The 22,916-nt window shown below is 40.9% G+C and overlaps 1 protein-coding gene across 4 annotated transcripts; it reads left to right on the top strand.

Moving 5' to 3' along the window:
• The first annotated feature begins 261 nt into the window (after positions 1-261).
• LOC307042622 (UTP--glucose-1-phosphate uridylyltransferase-like) lies at positions 262-22,062 on the top strand. 4 transcript variants are annotated; one of them, XM_079686610.1, is made up of 4 exons: positions 262-515; positions 6,906-7,033; positions 8,066-8,173; positions 21,818-22,036. In XM_079686610.1, the coding sequence occupies exons 2-4, from the start codon at positions 6,935-6,937 to the stop codon at positions 22,019-22,021; spliced, it is 411 nt and encodes a 136-aa protein (XP_079542736.1). In that variant the 5' UTR covers positions 262-515; positions 6,906-6,934; the 3' UTR covers positions 22,022-22,036. The 4 variants fall into 4 exon arrangements, with proteins under 4 accessions (XP_079542736.1, XP_079542735.1, XP_079542738.1 ...); XM_079686609.1 differs by lacking the exon at positions 262-515 and adding an exon at positions 861-1,242 and having other exon boundaries at positions 21,818-22,055; XM_079686612.1 differs by lacking the exon at positions 262-515 and adding an exon at positions 4,470-4,599 and having other exon boundaries at positions 21,818-22,062.
• Positions 22,063-22,916: the final 854 nt, after the last annotated feature.

Here is a 22,916-nt window from a genome sequence, read left to right as displayed (position 1 = left end):
AGGAACACATCTACTTAAACATGTTTCCCACTCAAGTGGTGGTGGCGTTCTGGCCAGTCTACTAATATATACACATATATGGATATACTATTAAAAGAACCTAGTACTTTAAAGCTCTTATCCAAAGATAAATATCAGTACAAATAGATTATCTTTTTTTAGGAGTATTTCCTATATCAACATTCTAAGTCACGGATATCAAATCGTACGTTGCAGAATTCTATTGGTCGACAGCTCTGCGTCACGGGGAATGAAGCATTTTCATTGGCTGCGACCTTCCTCAAACGCCTCTTCCTGGAATGTTACTGTTGTGTGAAATATCTTCCAATTAACCACCTTTTTAAAGTGTTGTTTTTAAACGTTTCACTGCGATGACCAAGGGGAACAGAAGCCAGATGATTTAGGGTGGAAAGCCTGTGTTTAATAATACTAAATATACCTCTGTATCTCCTCTGCGGGATTGCTGCAGGACCAGGCCATCGACTTTTCTTCAGCCAGCATCATACAGTCCCACAGTAAGGATTCCGGAACATCTTTAAATCTATTTATATAAAACATCATTTGCTTCTAGTTTTGCATCTAGTACAGTATTTCTTATTTGATCGATAATGGTCGTTTTTTCCCTTGTGCTGTGTTCCTCCGTACTGAATTGTCTTAATGAATGTGAATGGGTGCTCACTGAATGCTGCGTAAATGTTGAATTATGTCCATGAGTACATTCAGTCCACACATGTATCCATCCTTCATTTATCCCCACAGCCTCCTCTAAAGTCAGACAGGTCATGCGGATCGGGGTCACTAGTGTGCATATCACCGGTTAATAATGGACTTTTGTTGGGTTGTATAATACGACTAAAGGTAATAAAATGATACCAAGGGGCGAGGCGAAAAGAAAAACATTAGCAGAGGTAGGGAGTCATTTACAAAGGCAAGAATTGTGACGTCGTCTTAGGAAAATGAGAGGCAGGCAATAAAGGATCCTGCTAGACCCGAGTTATTCATGTTGAAGGACTTCATTTGGAGGATGCCCAGATAGATCACCGTGACCGGATGAATGGATATTTGGCTTTTAGGATACCTCAAGGAAACTTTTTTCAATATTAATTAACGGGATGTACCTTCAATGACACTTTCACAGTGAATGGAATATTTACCTTGAAGCTCTGTTTTTGGATTTCTCTTATTATTGAACTGTATGAGTTGCTGGAATGGCAGCTGAAAACATGGCACTTTATGTGGAAGGTAAGTAGTGTTGTGGAGAGTGTATTTAACTCCTTATCTTACATGTCCAGCTGTAAACAATACCTGTCCATGGCTCTGGTGGTTTAAAGGACAATACCTGTGTCTTTATGCTTCTTCCTTCATTAAATCATATCTAGGCTGTTGATGGAAAACATTTAAATCTGTTTTTCCTCACTTAAAAATGCAAACCTAAACTGTCCTGTCAATCACTGGTTTGCATTTATGTCAGTAGTCCACAGTGTTAGACTGTAATTTTGCCCCACATGCTGCCTGGATATTTGGCTTTTTAGGATACCTCAAGGAAACTTTTTTATGAATATGTATGTGTACGGTCAATGACACTTATCTTAAAGCTCTGTTTTTGGATTTATCTTATTATTTAACTGTATGAATGGCAGATAGAAACATGCTACTTTATGTAGAAGGTAAGTCGTGTTGTGGACTGTTACATGTCCAGATGAAAACATTACATCTTAGGCTCTTCCATACTTGTGTTTTTTATGATTTTCCCTTCACTTATCCATAAAATAATAATCATTTCCCAGAGCAAACCACTTGTGAATCTGTTTTTACTCACTTAAAATGTAAATGTACTGCCTTGTCAATCCCTGTTTTTCATGTATTTCAATAGTCTTCAGTATTTCAGACTTTCAAATCAAGTTTTATCTATATAGCACATTTTAAAAAACGATTTTTGGTCGAGGCCAAAGTGCTGTACATGCAATAAAAAAACACTTTACTGCGATAGCAAAGAGATATATTTACAGATCTGTTATTTAAGATCTGCTTTAACAGCTCTGCCTAACTTTCTTTCGTTTTTACCAAATCTGGAATGCACCTGGATTTTCTAGGTCAATATTTCTTTAGATCTGATTTAGATAGTCATGCACTCGCTGCACGGTTTCCTTACCTATCCAACAATATGTGTCCTGTGATGATCTTCAGTTGGCCCCTATATAGTGTGAGAAGATAATATAACTGTGGAATAACCTTGAACAGTTTTCCTCTGTTTTTAAGCTTATCTGTGTTTAAAATCTTTTGCTCCTGATAACAGTTAGTAAATGATGTCAAGATTTCAAAAGTCCAAATCCCTAAAACATGGCAGTTATACGGATGACATGCGTATAAAAACCAGCAAATTCTCAGGATATATCAAATGTTTTGTTTTATTGCTTGAGTAATGACTCTAATTGTTCATTGATCATCAAAAATATTCTGTTGATGGACTAGTTGATTGGATTTCGAAGGTTCAGATACATTGTTTTGTACTATAACAGTATGGTTTGGTACTCAGCTTCTGTGATGTAAAATCAGACTAAAAGATGTACAGGAAAGAAATCCCAACATACAAAACAACTTTACAAGCTTTGTTCAGTGTCAGACAAGGTGAAAGCAGATGGTTTGAATGAATAACAAGAGTAGAAAATAGTTTTGAGGATCCAAAGTTAGAGCTGCAACCATTAGAAAAAGTAGATCCACAACTATTTTAATAATAGATCTGTAAAGCTACAAAGAGCTTTGGGCAAAATGCAGTTTTTTAACCACTCAAATGCTTTTCTCTGGTAAGCAACATAATAAACTGAATATCTTTTTTTTTTGACTGAAAAACCAGACATTTAAAGACATCTCTTTGGACGTAGAGTAACTGGGCTGGACACGTTTCATTATTCCACTATTGTAATTTGATACACAGAACAAGTAGTTGATTTAAACAATCTGGAGAATAATCCATAATGAAATAACAATAATAATAATAATACACTTTATTTGTATAGCACCTTTCATGCACAAAGCAGCCCAAAGTGCTTCACAGAAAACACAAGAATAATATTAAAATTAATACAGAACAAGATCAAACCTCTACTGTGATAATATTTTAAAATAAAACAATTTTAAAAAGAAAATTTTAAAAATGTAAAATAAAAGCAAAGCAGAAAAAATACAGTAAAACATAGACAATGATACTAGTGACGATTGAAAGTCAATCCAAATGAAAAGCCATAATAGAAAAATATAGATTTTTAATTTGCTTTTAAACATTTTCAAGGGAGTTTGTTGTTCTGGGATCCACGAGGAGGCTGTTCCATAGTTTAGGGCCGTAGAAACACAACGCAGCCTCCCCAGATCTCTTGTATATTCTAAAAGCAGGGCAGTGGAGGATCTAAAGGAGGGGTGGGGAACCTTTTTCCTCTCAAGGGCCTTTTCAATTTTTTCAACATCCTCCGAGGGCCGTACAAATGATTGACCTCTGCTTAAAAAAACTAAAATCACAGCCCATTCATTTTGCCTTTCTTTCATGCTGTGCAAAGAAACAGCAACCTCTTAATCCAGATATCTCACCATGACTCGCGCATGCATGCACGTGCACGGTGTGGCATGACCACCACAACAGAAAGATATTGGACACAAGATGTGTGCAAATATATTTAGTTTCCTATCCATGTGGACATCATTTAAGTGGGGGGGAGACCTAACCTCCTCTAGGGGGGTCCGGGGGCATGAAAGATTTTTTTTTACATGTTGATGTTAAAAGCATCAATCTGGTGCACTTTGAGAGCAACATTAAGAGATCTATGGACACATCTCTCAACACCCATATGAAACAGAACTGTAAGCAAATTATTTTTCTTTATGGATATTTTACAAATCACTCTCCTTTCAAACTGTATTCGTGTTTATTAATAACAACTTTATGTTACTGTCATATAGTATTTTATACCTGTTTACTTTATTATCTTATTTTTTTATAATAACTGGTTGTAGAAAAAGCTTCTTATATTCGTTAGCATAGCTAGCTAACCAGATGCTAATAACAACAAAGTTATTGACTGTATGATCAGTATGACAGATGAACAGATCGCCACTGGGCTTTCAACTAAAGACACAGCCACGCCAACACTGCAGCATTTGTACGGCTCGTTATGGGTTCTGACATTTTTGGAAGTGCCGGAGCCGCGTTCCGGTGCTCTCACGCGAATTACCTCGAGGGCCGTACCAAATTGCCTCGCGGGCCGTATACGGCCCGGGGGCCGGAGGTTCCCCACCCCTGATCTAAAGGGTTCTTATTGGAATATAAAAAGAAAGGCAGTCGCTAGGGGTGTAAAGCTATCCGTATTCGTCCCGTACCGTTACGGTTCGGACGTCACGGTTCGGCACCGCACATGCAGTCACACGACGAATACGCCTTTTGGGAAAAAAGCCTGTCATTCAGGGCAGTATCCATTACACTATTTATAATCCAGGGGGCGGTATTGCGCCTAAAAGCTGTTTGCCAGCCGCCCTTAAACAACAAATGAAGAACAAGAAGAAACACAACAACAAAACGAACAAAATACAAGAAGAAGAAAAGTTAGTAAGGTAATTTCAGATAACACACAGGAGCTAGAACCCACCTGCTTCTTTTAAATCAGCTGTGTGCCGGGAACATTTCGGGTTCCCTGTGGACTACAATAAATATGGAGTGCGAGTGGTGGATCGGACGAGGACGGTGTGTCGGCGTTGTTCGATAGCGGTGCGGTATGCTAGTTTTACAGCTTGATGAAACCTTTTTGATTGACATCAGACATTATAGATAATCTGGCCATCTTTCTCATTTCTCTAACTCCCCTCCTCGACTCCCCTCCTCGACTCCTATCCTCAAGACTTAGTCCCGCCCACAGGAGATGCGAGCGGAGGAGCCGAGGAGGGGAACCGAGGAGAGAGGAGGGGAAGCAGCAGGCGGTTAGAGAAATGAGAACTCCTCTCCTCTGAACGGTCATTTTAAAGAGACGTCCATTAATGATGACATTAGGCACAGCAGCCCTCTGTCTGATGGACAGATGTGTTCATGACGACTTATATATGTACTTTTAATTCATTCACAGTGCGGTATAATGAGACAATAACAGGCTACAGATGCGGACACACACACACACACACGTATATATTTATATAAATATATACAATTTCAGAATCAAACAGAGCACTCTCATAATAACGTAACACTATCAGAGAGTGGATATATCCTCCCCTCTCCCCTCTCTGGTCGCTACAATGAGAAAAATAAATTACGGGCCAAAAGTTTTATTTACAAGTAGGCTATTAAAAGTAAGCAGAGGACACCAAACCAACTGAGACCTGTCTGTCAGCTGCATACGCACACACTGTACCACACACACCTACACCACACACACGCACCTACAGGTGCTAAAACAGGCTACAGCCGTTGTGTATTTTATTATGTGAAGCACTAAATGGTTTTAGAAAAATATCGACTCTTTGTTTGTAGATATCTACTAAACTAAAGCAAATACAGAGAGTAGGCCTGTTATACTGAGTGATATATATATTATACATGCTACTCTGCTTTCTGCACAGACCTCACAGCTGTTCTCACTGTAAACATCGCGTCGCGATGAAAGCAGTATAAAATAATATCCAGGGGATGCATGCAGAGCTGTCATTGGCTGAGATAAGTCCTGCCGTGCGTCACGACTCTTTGAAACATCTCTGTTCCCGGAAATGCATCCACGAAGAAGCCGTGGAGGACCGTGGAGGACCCATCAGTGTATCCTCGGTTATAGCTCCTCCAGAGAGCCTCCTCGACGCTCGATCCTCGGTCCTCGAAGTGCATTTAGAGAGAAATGAGATGTCCTTCAACATGGCGCGCTGAAATTCATATCCGGGTCACTACCGGAGGACCGAGGAGTCGAGGAGGGGGATTTGATGAAATGTGAAAGGGCCATAGTGTGTGGTACTGTTTGTGGTTTGTTTTTAACCGTTTAATACAGTGAATTATAAAAACTGTCAGAGTTCCTTATTTTTAAACTGAAACTGGAATTATGCATTTGGGAGTTTTTTTTGCTTTTTACTGTTGTAACAAACCCGTACCGAACCGTGACCCCCAAACCGAGGTACATACCGAACCGTGACTTCTGTGAACCGTTACACCCCTAGCAGTCGCTGAGATAAGAAGGTGTTAGGTGATGTAAAGTTTTTGTAAGTTAATGATCATGAAAGGAACATTTTAGAGCAGGGGTGTCAAACTCAAATACACAGTGGCCCAAAATAAAAAAAATGGGTACTAGTGGAGGGCCGGACTGGTTCAATGTTTATTGCAAAACTTATTGAAATGAACTTATTGCACATATTAAACCTGGAACTAACAAAGCTTAAATGATTGCCTATAAAAACAACATTAAACAATCAGTTGCATTCATTTCTTATGGCTCTATCTGCAGCTTTTCCAGAGTCATTTCTTATGATTACATTTTTCCACAGACCAACAACAGCTTCAAAAAAACTATTTCCCCCAAAGAAAAAAACAAACATGCCCTGTTGTCGTGAGAGAAAAAGTGCAGAAGGAAACATCCATTAAACTCAGTGTGCTGCTCTGAGATGCTAGTTCAAGCAGATACTTGGCATCTCATCTTGGGTGCAAGGTCATCAATGTTTGGGCTCAGGCTCTGAGCTGAGGAGACCCTCAGGATTGAGTGAAGGTGTGCGTGCAATATACCGGCGGGCCAGATCTAATAGAAATTAGAAATTATCCTGCGGGCCGAAATTAAATCCACAAAGGGCCTGATTTGGCCCCCGGGCCTTGAGTTTGACACGTGTGTTAGACTGTGTGTTGCAGCAGTGTAAAGAACGTTGTAACCCCATCTCCCTCTCTCTGTCCGCTGAAGGTCTGAATAAAGGAGCGGCCAACGGGGGGATGGCTCAGTTCCAGGAAATGATGCGGCAGCAGCTGGAAAGCTCGATGAACGCAGAGCTGGAGAAACTGCTGGACAGCACCGAGGGCTCAGATAGAGAGGTACACCAACCTCTCTCTCTCTCTCTCTTTCCCTCTCTGTCTCCCCCTCTCTGATTCTCTCAGAGCATCTGGATGTGATTTAAAGGCTGGTTGGGTCACACAGACACTAACACTGGAAAAGCACAAACGTGACACATACTGTAGCGCAGTGCCAGTAAGGAGACCCACCCTCATGCTTACAGACGCACACATACTGAAAGTGCACGTCAGAAGGTGAGGTTTAGGCAAACATTCATCCTCAATTATGATATAATGCGTCATTAGGGACTCCCAGCTCATATGAGACACCATATATTTGTCCTGTTGGCCCCAAATGTAATTCTGTTGTTAGGAGTAGCCCCATTTTAATCCAAACTTGAGACTGTCTCAGCAATAGCAGCAAGAAAACTAGATCTCATCTGTTTTCTCTTTCCTAAGACGTTTATAGACCTTGAGACAAATCTGACACTAAATAAAAGATTGCGTCCCAACACACTGTTTGACTCTTTTAGACGCTAACCAGGCACTCTCAATCTGCCACCTATCACAAAAGAAAAAGAGATCACTCAGTACTTGACTCACACTTTGACTCCTCAACTGTTTTCACATTTATAGCGTGTGTACTTTCAATTCACAGTACTAGCAGTTATGCAATAAATAAGCCATGTACACACGCACGTCTGTAGAGTACACACACATCCTTAGTTAATCACCGTTCAAGCTGAGCAGGTTTCTATTGTTTACCTTTTTCCAATACCTTAGATGCCTTTTGTTCACTAGTCGACTCTCTTATGAATAGATCTGTAATTATCAATGTCATCATAAGACCGCTGGATGCTTTCAAACCACACCTCTGGGTTATTACATTTTTTATTAATAGTTTTTGACCTACACGCACAACAATAATAACAATTGGTGCCCTTTCGGAAGCAGATAGTACATTTATTAAGTGAATGAATCTCTGATTGAGCCGAACTGCACATGTGACACATTTCTGCCCACCTGTTTGACATTAATGGTGTTTTAATGCTATATAATGCTTTTGTTTTTCAGGTGTCCAGGAAAGACTTTGAGGGTTTCAGGAATCTTTTCCAAAGATTTCTGCAGGTGAAGGGACCTTCAATAGAGTGGATCAAGATACAAAGACCTCCAGAGGACTCGGTGAGTTTGTCAGAGTTTTATTTGTGTGTGTGTTCTGCGCTTGTATCGAAGAGAGCGAGAACATCACATGTTTGTATCTCCTATAGGAACTTCTGTTGTTTGTCAAAAGCTCTTCATGTTTCTGCATCTTACAAGTGAAGATATATGAAGTTTGTATAAGACTATACAAGCTAAGACTAAGAAATAATGAATATCGCAACACAAAACACTCCAGGAAGTCCAGTTTGAATAAACATCCATGACATTGAGTCTTACAACTCTGGAAAGTTATCAATCATTCATCCTCCTTCTCAATGATTACAAGACCAACAGTAAAATGACACTGAGGTACAAATCTAATATACGTTTATACGACGTGTGTCACCAGTGCACACAATCAGAACTGACCTTTGAACACCTTTTGCTTTTGTTGAAAACATTCCCCAATACGACACCTCTCGTTGCGTCTTCAAGTGGCCTCAGGTCTGGTGCACTAAGCAGGTTAACAATGGGAAATGAAAGAAACCGTATTCAGCTTTTCACCTCGAGTCAGGCGTGTGTTTTTAGTCACGGGTGCACTCCTATTCCAGCAGCCATCACTCATCATGAGGAGCTGTTGTGAAACTTCAGAAACATCCGACTAGATGACGGGAAACAAACTCTCAAAAAGTGAAATGATAGATCTGCACTCAAAAGTGTGAGGGTTCTTTCCTAAAGCTGACTGAATTCTTCATCAACCAGTCTTTTGATCAAGTCTACTGATTCAGTTTGAACATGGTATTTCTGCACAGTTGCAGACAAAGACTAGGCTACACTAATATCATTGCTATACTATTAGTAGAATTAATCAGAATCAGAATGTTTTTATTAGTCCCACAGAGGGGAAATTTGTAAGATTAGATTCCAGTTGTTGCAGCATCGGATTATTTACGACTTGTGTTCTCCTAACATCTCCAATAACTCAAGTGCGTTGTAAAGTCCAAAAGTAAAGTTTTATTATTTTGCTCCACTACATATTTGTTGGCAATTTAACCTTGGCAATTTCACTGCAGTCAAAAGAAAGTTGATTTAACAAAAACAAAAATACTAACCCATTTAATCTGAGTCTCCTTTTCCACTTAAGGATTATTTTCTAAGTAGAAAATGTTTTAAAATGTAACGTCATAAAATCAAAGGTTAATTTGAAAACTTAAAAAGAAGCTTTTATTAAAACATATTTTTGGTACGGCCCTTTTAAGCGATGCTCATCAAATCTTTACTTGTTGTGGTTTTGCGTGTTATCTGCCAAATGGTATGCCTCAGGTAATATGTAAATATGGCTGCATCCATGGCAGTAAAGATACGGGGTTACAATATTCACTACAAAACTAATTTCAAGCTTACAGAGGCTTCAAAACAGAAAAGAGTAATATTCCATTTAATCAACATTTAAAAAACACAACAGTAAAAACACTTAAAGCATGACCTGATTACTCAGCATGTGTCAATTTTTTTTTTATGACATATTTCCACCACATGAAAAAAGGCCTCACAGATAAGATCAAGTGACATCAGAGATAACAGTGTTACACAAGGTGTCCTGAAGAGTCATAAATATCTGTTTCCACTCAATGTCAATCTGGGTGTGTGATTACAGCTTGAATAGGAAAAACCTGGCTGAAGTCCAAGTGGAGCTATTTGAGGCTTGTGTCTGTAATAGTTATTATTTAGTCAGAGTAAGTATTACTAAAGTGTATTCAACTTGGCCTGGTGTGCCCTTGACTCTCGTGTGTTTTCACTCAGACAAACAGAACTCTAAATCATTCATCTGTTTTATTGAAACAGCATAAATCAAACATGTGGCTCATGGTCATGGACTCTTTTATTACATGATTTATTTCGTAAATCTAAGGGAATTCAGGGCCACATTTTGCATTTACATGAACATTAGACTTTATCGAACTCATCAAGGTGTGAAATCTTAAATTTGAGCGCAGTAAAGTTACAGATAAGCTGAAGACAAAGTGGTATCAGTTTTAAATTAAAACATTGCGTAACAAAAGGCGGTTTTAACCGGTCCAACCCCAGTTTAATGGCCAGGAAAAACCGCTTTAGTTTTCAAGTTTTCTTTATCCTCAGAGTTTGAAACCAGTCCTTTCAACTTAACACTTTGAATTAAATGACATTTGTGATTCACGACAGCTCCACTGTTACAGCTCAGTTGCATGTCAGAGGAAACAACGAGTCCATTGTCACTTGTTTCCCATTTCTTCCAAGCCAAAGCCATGTGGGATATTGCTGGAGCGGAAGTATTCAGAAGTCCTGAACAAAAAGTGTTTGATAGTGAGAGCACAGCAGTCACACAGTCAGGGGGGTTTGAGTCCCATATGAGACACCAATATAGAAATGATATGCTCTAGTCTTTGCATTTTGAGCCATTTCTTAAGTGAGTGGAACATCAGAATAATCTGCAGCTTCAGCATCATCAATATTTAAACCAGTGAGATACATGGAGTTGAGTTTAGGGGCACAGAGACAGTGTTTTTCTGATTATAGATTCAGGTTCAAATGTAGTTTTTTAAGACATTAGTCATTTGCCGCATTACAGTGACCATGCTGCAGTGAGGGTCAGGCAAACTAATATGTCCATAATATTGTTCTGGTTTTGCAGAGTTTTTAAAACAAAAATGGACTTGAGGTGACTGAATTGGCCATAAAGTACTATAAGAAGCTCAAAGGGACCCCTGCCTGAAATAGACTCCTTTCGTTTACTTTCATAACATAGTGACACCACCATGTAACACCCGTACTTCTATAGAGTGCCACAGTGACGTGTCCTAAAACCCGGAAGTAAAGTCCTTCAAGTTCCTTCGCCAAAAAGCAATGCAATTTCTCCATAGGGTTTTGGAAAATAGCTGGAAATAAGGTCTGTGGTTGAAACACATTTAAGAGACGGATCACGTTTTGTTTAGCCGGATAATCTCCACATGTCTACCCTACTTTTATAATCATAAATCTATCGGTTAGATTTATGATTTAGAAAAGTATAAAAGTTTTTGTCGAAGGAACCGGAAGTGGTAAAATGCTAACTTACTTCCGGGTTTTAGGACGCGTCACTGTGGCACTCTATTGCCTAGCGCTCCCACACATTGTACGTGATGTGAAGGGGCGGGACATCTCTAAGCGGTTGACCAATGACACCAGAGCCGACCAGCTAACCAATCAGAGCAGGCTGGGCTCTGGTTTCAGACAGAGGGTGAAAAGAGGTGCAGGCAGTATGAGAACAATAAAGAGCTTTTTGAACATTAAAGCATGGAGACATGTCAGAGTAGAAGAACAAAATACAATTATGAACCTGAAAATGAGCAGATAGGGCCCCTTGAATTGGTCAGCTTGTGCTTCCTATACAAGTTGCTGATGCCTTTGTATCTCTAAAGCCACTTTCAAACATACAAAGCCAATCAAAGTGCCAACTCAGAGTTTCTTCGAGGTGCTTGTGCAGGATTTCCTGGTTCCCTTTAACTGAAGTAACTCATTTTGTAGCTCTTGCTTAGTTTCCAGTCACAAGGGATGCTTCAGTTTCCTGGACACTGAGTTTCCATGTTATGTGTAAACTTCAAAGTGCAAGAGTTTTGAAAAAAAATAGGATTAGATTTCACCTCAAGGGAGGAGCTTTGAAGTGTGAACGCAGTGTTATGTGTCAGTCAAAGTGTTGCACATGAGAGAAGCCTGTAAGTAAAGCTGAGATACATGACTGTCTGTTTGCTGTGTTTGAAACACTGAGAAACTTCCTGCTCCCTCTCCTACTGTGTGACTTTGTGTTGAACTCAGCCAAGTTCTTAACAAGCTGGAAATCGTCATGATGCAATATCTTTTGCCCAGATACAATCATTTATTTGTAATTCACTGTGAAGTAAAACAGGCCTTTCTTCTTGTTTACAATCCAAGTACAGTGGTCTGTTTTATAGAGAACAATGGGCTTATCCTTATGTGTTTTTATTTTGTTGTCATGGTAGTGCCGCTGTGAATTGTTAAAGGGTAAGGAGAGATGTAAGTGTGCTGAGGCATGAAAGCAGGCAAAACACACACCCATGTTACATCTAAAAATGATGCACATTGTTTTAATTGTCCCCACATTCCTCACCAGCTTGCATGAATTAGTGTCTCAGGATTTAATACCCTGACAATAAAGTCTCTTAAGGACGGGCATACAATGATTTTCATGTGTGAGCATTTTTAACATTATCTTCTGTCATTAAAAGTCATGTGACAGAAGTTGACATATGAAAACCATGGTGTGTCAAACTCAAATACACTGTGGGCAGAAATAAAGAAAATGGGTACTAGTGGAGGGCCGGACTGGTTCAATGTTTATTGCAGAACGTATTGAAATGAACTTATTGCACATATTAAACCTGGAACTAACAAAGCTTAAATTATTGCCAATAAAAACAACATTAAACATTAAATAATCAGTTGCATTAATTTCTTATGGCTCTATCTGCAGCTTCTCCAGAGTCATTTCTTATGATTACATTTTCCCACAGGCCAACAACAGCTTCAACAAAACTATTTCCCTCAAAGAGAAACCGAACATGCCCTGTTGTCGTGAGAGAAAAAGTGCAGAAGGAAACATCCATTCAACTCAGTGTGCTGCTCGGTGATGCTAGTTCAAGCCAGATACTTGGCATCTCATCTTGGGTGCAGGTTCATCAATGTTTGGGCTCAGGCTCTGAGCTGAGGAGACCCTCAGGATGGAGTGAAGGTGTGCGTGCAATATACCGGCGGGCCAGATCTAACAGTAATTAAAAATTATCCTGCGCGCCGAAATTAAATCCACCAAGGGCCTGGAGTTTGACACATGTGGTCTAAAGGGATGTGTTTTGATTTCTGATGTGGATTTGTATACGTGATTTCCTGAAGCTATGATGTAACTTTGAGCGATGTGTTTCAGATTGATTTGATGAAAGCTTTACCAGGACGCTGCACTTAATGTGTTTATGGAAACTGATGACTAGACAGTGTCCCTGACCTTTTATATTTTTCTGCTCATGTTCCCCTCTCAGATTGTCTCATTAAAAATATTTTTTATCTTCTCTCCACTTCCCTTAAGGCACCATTACTGAAGGGTTTGCAATATGTGTTTAATGGCTTAGTAATACTTATTGAATCATTCACTAGTGAGATCAGTTATTAGCCTATTTTAAGTGGGTTTTCAAAAAGGGACAGCTTCCTGATTTGCTGGAAGATTTATAAATAATAGTTGTTTGTCAGTACACTAAGGGTATTTTTCTCATAGGAAGCAAACCTAAAATTCCCAATCGTCAGCTGTGCAAGTTAAAACAAACATGAGTTGTTGCCTCATAGTTTGCTCTCACTTCCTGTTGTGAAATACAGCCTGTCGTCCAAATATTCTTTACAAATGAAACTCACACATTAAGCAAAGGACTGCTAAATAGTTACTTATTTTTAATGTCATTGCAATGTCACCTTGGGCTATGAACACGTTGCAAAACACTGTCATAATGCAACATGGGGTTTTTGTGAAATAGGTTGTAGAAAACTGCACCTTTTTTAGTTCAACATCTAATTGGTTAACGTTTAAGGAGTACTGAAAGGCAGAACTGAGAACGAATAAAACAAGATCGGTTTATTTGTGGTCATTTTGTAATGATGGAGATATTATTCAATATAGTTGCATTTCCTCATATCGTGCATCCCTAAGGTAAGAGGGTTTCATGCCAGAGATGTTGCTGCCTGGCGTTTGTCAGCCTGTTTGATTCTGTCTCACTGAACATGGACACATCTTCCTCAGTTTCTCCCCTGGCTCTGGACTCTGTAACCAAACACACAAACACGAAGCCTCATCTGTCTTTTCCTCCTCCGTCTCGCTCCCCAATTCTGAGCCGCCTCGTTTATTTTTTGCAAGATGGAGAAGAGTAAAGATGGAGATAGGAGCAGGAAAAGATGAATGAAGTGTGAAAAGAGGACATTGAGAGTTTCATAAAGGGAGACGGAGAGAAGATTAGAGGTTTGGAGAGACAAGTTTTGCAACAGGGAACATCCAGTGAAGGAGAAAATGACAGAGACACACAGTAATGAGATGGGGAGTGGGGGGGGAAGAGGGTGAGGATACATGATTGGGCATCATCCTGTCCCAGTGAGAAGGAGAGTAAAGGATAATGGGAACTACATTTTTTTAACAACCACTCGATTTAATACCTTGACAATAAAGTCTCTTTTTAAGGACGGGCATACAATGATTTTCACATGAGAGCATTTTTAACATTATCTTCTATCATTAAAAGTCATGTGACAGAAGTTCACATATGAAAACCATCGTGTGTCAAACTCAAATACACAGTGGGCCAAAATAAAAAATTGGGTACTAGTGGAAGGCCGGACTGGTTCAATGTTTATTGCAGAACTTATTGAAATGAACTTATTGCACATTTTAAACCTGGAACTAACAAAGCTTAAATTATTGCCTATAAAAACAACATTAAACATTAAATAATCAGTTGCATTAATTTCTTATGGCTCTATCTGCAGCTTTTCCAGAGTCATTTCTTATGATTACATTTTCCCACAGGCCACCAACAGCTTCAACAAAACTATTTCACTCAAAGAGAAACCAAACATGCCCTGTTGTCGTGAGAGAAAAGTGCAGAAGGAAACATCCATTAAACTCAGTGTGCTGCTCTGTGATGCTAGTTCAGCTACTTGGCATCTCATCTTGGGGGCAAGGTCATCAATGTTTGGGCTCAGGCTCTGAGCTGAGGAGACCCTCAGGATGGAGTGAAGGTGTGCGTGCAATATACCGGCGGGCCAGATCTAATAATAATTAGAAATGATCCTGCGGGCCGAAATTAAACCAACCAAGGGCCTGATTTGGCCCCCGGGCCTTGAGTTTGACACATGTGGACTAGAGGCATGGGTTTTGATTTCTGATGTGGGTTTTCATCAGCGAGTTTCTGAAGCTTCTCCACCCCGCTAAGATTTAACTTTGAGCGATGTGTTTCAGATTGATTTGATGAAAGCGAGGAGAGTAAAGGAAAATGGGAACTACATTTTTTTAACAACCACTGCCAAAGACAGCCACTGACTTCAACATCTTCCCCCAACAAAATGAATAATCCAGTATCATTTTAAGCTATAAAACCACACAGCTGACATATATACAGTATGAGCTGACAATGACAGGAATGGCTTCATAGTCAAATGCCAACATGCTTCAAAGATAAAGGGGACAACCCTAACTTCAACATCCTGGTTCATACAGTCTAAATACACAGTTTTCAAAAATGTACCCTTAAAGGTGAAAATAACACTGCTTTCTATCATCTCGTGCACATGTTAATTATTATTTTTATATCAAAATGAGTCAGTCCTGAGTTATAGTTTGCTTAGCTCTATTTTGCCAAGACCAACAGCCACAACAAAATAATACACAATTGTTCACCCACCAACAGCTGTCACCGGATGAGGAAAGCCACGTCAATGTTTCCTTGTGTTTTTCCAGTTTTTTTCTTTTTTCTTTTGCCTGCTCTGAACACAGTTTCTTTAGAGCAGGTTTGTTGGGGTGTTGTAAAAAGGTCAAATCCCGAGAGCTTAAGCCATCTTTGTGTTCCACCATTCCTCTTCATGACAGGTATTTTAAAGGTTAGCATCTGACCGTCAAAAGAGCATTGGATGTACTTGCTCTCTGTACAGTACATTTCAGTTCAGACGGTATCACTCGTATCAGAAATGTACTCTTTACATAGCTGACGGTACATTTTCTCATGCATTCACTAAGATATGCATCGGACTACCATGGTCTTAGTACTGTGACATGATGAAAACACATTTGGGAGAAGGTATGCAAATCTATCAAAATCACCTGTTGGTATTTTTATATTCAAGCTACTTTTTTCCTGTTGTGGAAACACTAAGACATACTGCAGATTATCCTTCAAGCTACTGTCTCTTAATCCACACTGACATTTGAGATATGCTGACATGATGTGTTTGATTTAGAGCCATCGAATGAAAGCCAGATGTAGCTGCTGTTAACGTAATGATATTCTACAGAATTATCTTGTCAGTAATGTTTTTTGTAACAGCCAAAAGCCGCTGTCTAAATCCTCAAAAGGTGGAAATCTGATCTTGAACTATTTCCAAAATGCTGTTTTAATGTGAAAAATCCTGATGAGCATCTGTTTCTGTATTCAGATCACTGTCAGCAATGAAAAACAATATTTTATTCATACATTTTCAATAGCATGAAGATCTCAAGTTATTCACGGAATTAGACCAACGTTGTCCGTACACAAAGTTATCCATTCCTTTTAGGGATGTCCCGATCACCTTTTTTTCTCCCGATCCGATTCCGATCATTTGATTTTGACAATTTGCCGATACCGATTTTTCCCGATCCGATCTTTATGCAATGCATTAAGAGAAAAAAAGAAAAAAAGCATTCAAGTTGTCCCTTAAGGTTATTTTTTTATTTAAATTTGATATTCTATCAAACATGGATATAGCTTCTTTTTTTCACAGCAGCATTGGATCAGTTCAGTTGTGCAGCATTGGATCAAAACAAAATAAATCTTTCAGTACTCGTTAGCTTACTGCTACAATTAGACACTGCGCCCTGCCCACTCTGTTGCCAGATTTGAGAGAAATAAGCAGGTCTATGAAAACAAGCCCCAAAGAAGCAACACATACATGATGATGTGTAATTTGAAACCAAAACTAAGGCCTCAGGATGACTTTAAGACTTGAACATGGTCATTTTTGTTTTGTAACATTGAATACAAAAAAATAAAAATAAAATCCCGATCCCCGATTTTTTTTCTCCCGATTCCGATCTTTTGAAAATCACGTGATCGGCTCCGATCCCCGATCACGTGATCGGATCGGGACATCTCTAATTCCTTTCTCTGTCAGCAACATGCAAATATTTCAAATGAACAGTCAAGCTTGTTCTGTGAGTAACAAGTCTGTGTCTCCACTGAACCAGAGATAACAGTTTGATTCCAGAAATGTAGACATCTTCCCTTTCTATTTTATTCCCACATTGTACAAACCATATTTTAGTTGTATAACACTCTGAATCGTTCTGAAGTGTATGGCTTGAAGAAATACTTCCTAAATGAACATCTGTAGATCAGTTGTGCTACATTGAATTAGTGAAGAAAACTGTTTTTCTCACGTGCCTCAACGGTGAACACACAATCCCCAAACATTTGAAAAGTCTTTTATGAATTGAAGAAAATGGGGTCAGCGATTTGAAGCAAAACAACCGTTTACAACCCTTTTACACAAGTCTCATGTATCCGGTCGTTGGTTAATTATTTCCCTTACCCAGGCTTTATAGGTTTCATTTAATCAAACATCTACTTTTAAAACACTTCCACATAAGAGTGAGTCATCTTTATTCAGAAGTGGTTTTGGTGAAAAAGCATGTGTTTCGAAGGGAGTGAGCATACTGTACGATGGGACACATGAGACTTTGATTATTCAGCACAAGTAGTGGGTGAGTTTGTAAGAGTTGTGAAAGAAGGACCCATTTACTTTAATTCATCAAGACTTGTATCTGTTTTGAATTCTTCGTTCAACAAGGAATTTAGTAAGAACATCTTTAAAAAATCAAGCCAACACAGATTGAGTTATTTTTATACAAATAATAATTTGAGGTGTGAAATATCCCTTTAATTAAGAACCAGTAGTATTTCCCTCAGTCGGGCCAGAGAGGTGTTTCCTGCTGGCTTCTGAGTGCTGTGTTCACTTGGAGTATATTAACACACACACACACACACACACACACACACACACACACACACACACACACACACACACACACACACACACACACACACACACACACACACACACACACACACACACACACACACACACACAGGAGAAGAGGAAAAAGCAGGCCCCGTCTGTACCGCCCTGAAAGGGAAACGAACATCTGGAAGTGGAAGCCTTTTTAACTGCGGGGGTGCAGGGGTAGGATGGGGATCCCAGAGGAAAGTTGCTCAATATAAAACAACACATTCTCTCTATTCCTTCTCTGTGAATTCTTGCTTACTTTCTAAATGTCTTTTTTGTTTTCCAATACCTGCAAAGATTTAGAAATGAAAGCGCTTTATTATATGATAACAGTAAGTGTTTATGTCCCACTTGCACTCCTTTCATGTAAGTCAGTTGACAAATAAAATAAAAACACCTCTGTGTCCAGGTCGCCACTATCAGAATGAGAATTCCTTTATTAGTCCTGCAGCGGTGACATTTACAATGTTACAGCAAAGGTGAATTGACTGATAAAAGTGTGTGTAGACTTTTCTGTGGGGGGTGGGGTGGGCGAGTTAGCCACCAGAGGAGAGAGAGCGTCTGTTTCCATCAGGAGGTCTGCAGTGTGACCGCAACACTGATTGGTGGAGCTGTGCTTTAAGCAGGAAAGGACACAAGGACACATCCTGGCTTTTAATTTCCACACACACACACACACACACACACACACACACACACACACACACACACACACACACACACACACACACACACACACACACACACACACACACACACACACACACACACACACTAGAGCTAGAGTTGACATGCTCGCTCACTTCCCAACATCTAAAAGCTGTTGTAACATTTGGTCAGAATGGACTCTCCCTGGATTCTTCTGCACATTACTCACCCTTTTAAACTAGATTACAAAAAAAAGAAAATCCCCAAAGAGTGAAAAGTAATCAAGCTGAAAGAAACTTGAGGTGAAACACAACCACCGAGTGAGAGCAGTGTGTGTGTGTGTGTGTGCTGCTCATTCCTGTGAGTTTACACACAGCAGTGTCCCCTGGTTCTCTGTGAACTCATCCTCTCTCACTCCTCTCTGCTCTGCGAGAGACATTTAGAATAAGTCGATACATGATGTGTGAAAACGCTGATGATAGGTGTGGTATTGACCCAGTAATGTGGGTTTAAACACACACACACACACACACACACACACACACACACACATACTACACTATACTCTAATGGCTTTCGCTGCCTCGCCAACCAAAGTGCTAAATACTGCATTTAAAACAGCTGCGTTAAGACATGGCAATTAACACCCGCAACGTTTACAGAAAAGCATGCCACAAAAGGTGTCATGTGTCTTCAAGGGTATTCCCGTAAAGCCTTTGACATTTGACTAAATTGTTTTTAAATAACTACTGAAATCTGCATAATCAAATAAAGAAATGATAACCAAAAACACTTGATTCAAGGCAAGGCAAGTTTATTTATATAGGCGAGGCGAGGCAAGTTTATTTATACAGCACCTTTCCGCACACGGCAACCCAAAGTGCTTTACAAAATAAGATAAAAGATAGTCAAATCAACACAACAGGTATAAAGTACATGGATAAAAGCCAAACTGCATTTTGAATGAAAACGACTCGTCCAAATGCTGCGTCGAAAAGAAAAGTGGTTGGGGCTTAAAAACGCAATGCTGCTTCTCCTTGTTTAGTTCTGACTCGTGCAGCAGAGAGCAGACCCGTCCCAGAAGACCTGAGACTCCTGGGTGCTTCATATGTTTGCAAAAGATAAATATGTATGTTTCCAAATAAACAAATGGGATTACAAATGTCCTGCTGGTTCCCTGACCCTCTCTCTCTCTCTCTCCTGCTGGTTCCCTGACTCTCTCTCTCTCCCTCTCCTGCTGGTTCCCTTCATTTCATTTCATTTCAAACCTTTATTTAGACAGATTAGTCCCTTGAGATCATCGATCTCATTTACAAGGGAGACCTGCATCATTTAGTTCCACATGAAACATAAAAACAACATACAAACAACAGAGGATATCATATTTACATATTCAACATTTACAAATACCCAGAGTGTCAGAAAGCATTTCATTTAGACATGCCTTAAATACATTCAAAGAAATAAAAATGCTCAATTTCAATTTTGCCTGTAGACTGTTCCAAGCAAGTGGAGCTGCGCACATAAAAGCTGTCTTACCTAAGACAGTCCTTACTCTTGGCACATCTAACAAGACTATATCCTGTGATCGCAGACAATAGCTGCTTGCAACTTTCTGCTTTATCAATGAACAGATATAATACGGGAGTTTGCCCAACATAGCTTTATAGATAAAAGTGTACCAGTGACTGAGCCTCCGTACAGTGAGTGATGGTAAAAGAGACCTGACCCTCTCTCTCTCTCTCTCCTGCTGGTTCCCTGACTCTCTCTCTCTCCCTCTCCTGCTGGTTCCCTGACCCTCTCTCTCTCTCTCTCCTGCTGGTTCCCTGACCCTCTCTCTCTCTCTCCCTCTCCTGCTGGTTCCCTGACCCTCTCTCTCTCTCTCTCTCTCCTGCTGGTTCCCTGACCCTCTCTCTCTCTTCCTCTCCTGCTGGTTCCCTGACCCTCTCTCTCTCCCTCTCCTGCTGGTTCCCTGACCCTCTCTCTCTCTCTCCCTCTCCTGCTGGTTCCCTGACTCTCTCTCTCTCTCTCTCTCTCTCTCCTGCTGGTTCCCTGACCCTCTCTCTCTCTCTCTCCTGCTGGTTCCCTGACCCTCTCTCTCTCCCTCTCCTGCTGGTTCCCTGACCCTCTCTCTCTCCCTCTCCTGCTGGTTCCCTGACCCTCTCTCTCTCTCTCTCTCCTGCTGGTTCCCTGACCCTCTCTCTCTCCCTCTCCTGCTGGTTCCCTGACCCTCTCTCTCTCTCTCCCTCTCCTGCTGGTTCCCTGACTCTCTCTCTCTCTCTCCTGCTGGTTCCCTGACTCTCTCTCTCTCTCTCTCTCCTGCTGGTTCCCTGACCCTCTCTCTCTCTCTCTCTCCTGCTGGTTCCCTGACCCTCTCTCTCTCTCTCGTCCTCTCCTGCTGGTTCCCTGACCCTCTCTCTCTCTCCCTCTCCTGCTGGTTCCCTGACCCTCTCTCTCTCTCCCTCTCCTGCTGGTTCCCTGACCCTCTCTCTCTCTCCTGCTGGTTCCCTGACCCTCTCTCTCTCTCTCCCTCTCCTGCTGGTTCCCTGACCCTCTCTCTCCCCCTCTCCTGCTGGTTCCCTGACCCTCTCTCTCCTCCCCTCCTGCTGGTTCCCTGACCCTCTCTCTCTCTCCCTCTCCTGCTGGTTCCCTGACCCTCTCTCTCTCCCTCTCCTGCTGGTTCCCTGACCCTCTCTCTCTCTCCCTCTCCTGCTGGTTCCCTGACCCTCTCTCTCTCTCCCTCTCCTGCTGGTTCCCTGACCCCCTCTCTCTCTCCCTCTCCTGCTGGTTCCCTGACCCTCTCTCTCTCTCTTCCTCTCCTGCTGGTTCCCTGACCCTCTCTCTCTCCCTCTCCTGCTGGTTCCCTGACCCTCTCTCTCTCTTCCTCTCCTGCTGGTTCCCTGACCCTCTCTCTCTCTCTTCCTCTCCTGCTGGTTCCCTGACCCTCTCTCTCTCTTCCTCTCCTGCTGGTTCCCTGACCCTCTCTCTCTCCCTCTCCTGCTGGTTCCCTGACCCTCTCTCTCTCTCCCTCTCCTGCTGGTTCCCTGACCCTCTCTCTCTCTTCCTCTCCTGCTGGTTCCCTGACCCTCTCTCTCTCTCCTCCTCTCCTGCTGGTTCCCTGACCCTCTCTCTCTCTCCCTCTCCTGCTGGTTCCCTGACCCTCTCTCTCTCTTCCTCTCCTGCTGGTTCCCTGACCCTCTGTCTTCCTCTCCTCAGATCCAGCCCTACGATAGGATCTTGGGCCGCGGCCTGCCGAACAGCGTGGCCGACTGCCTGAACAAGCTGGTGGTGGTGAAGCTGAACGGAGGCCTGGGGACCAGCATGGGCTGCAAGGGCCCCAAGAGCCTGATCAGCGTCCGCAACGAGAACACCTTCCTGGACCTCACCGTGCAGCAGATAGAGGTACAGAACCAGCAATAACCTGGCTCTAAGGCCTTGGAGATTAGAGGAACTTATTTGTTGGATTGACCGTGTTTGGGATTTTTGAAAATAGAGATTTTTTGCAGTAAATCCTGTAAGACTTTAATAGGCAGCACAGAAATGACTTGATTGTTGCTATCAGTCATTTTGTTAGATGTTTTCATTGGTGAGCATCATATCTTTTTACAGATTGATGTGAAAACACGCCACCATATCAGCGTTGCCAAGCAACCATTCAGAGCAGATTTTAAATTACATGGAGTTGTAACTTGCTTTTTGCAAGACATTAAGAAACACTTCCAGTTTGACAATTTGGCACATTTTGCATAAACAAGAAGGTGATCAAGGCATTTCAAAAGTTTAAGAACAAGTGACCACGAGAAAGGAAAGTGAAATCAATAAAAAACCAACAAATTGAAAATAACTTAAAATATCCTTGCGATATCATCAGGATTTGGGGTTACATAGAAAAGTTTTAATAACATCAGACATCTACAATAGGTACAGTATACCCATCTAAATGTTTTAATATAGGCTCCTAAAAATATATATACAGGCCTTAATGAAATAGCTGGTCAGGGAGCAAAGGTCACGGCCAGATTCACATCTACGTGATAAGCATCTGAAACCTGTTCGGCCCCGGGAGGAATGAACTGTGCTAAAGAAAGAAGACTTGACCTGATTTGCGTTCTGCTGGTGATTGTTTTTAATGAACGAAATCTTATAGTCATGTTTTTTTTCATGTCTGTTTTTCATCTCACTCATTCATAATGAAATACTCTTGGTTTTCACCACAGAAAGTCATGAGTATGTTTTCCCAAAAACCCTTTTATCTAACCTCACTGGTCAAATACGTATTCAATCTAGTGCCAAATAAACTATGCATAGGTCTTAA

Source organism: Notothenia rossii (assembly GCF_949606895.1).
Source record: "Notothenia rossii genome assembly, chromosome: 6".
Classification (NCBI taxonomy): domain Eukaryota; kingdom Metazoa; phylum Chordata; class Actinopteri; order Perciformes; family Nototheniidae; genus Notothenia; species Notothenia rossii.
Note: the sequence above shows the minus strand (reverse complement) of the source record. Positions and strands in the feature narration are given on the sequence as shown.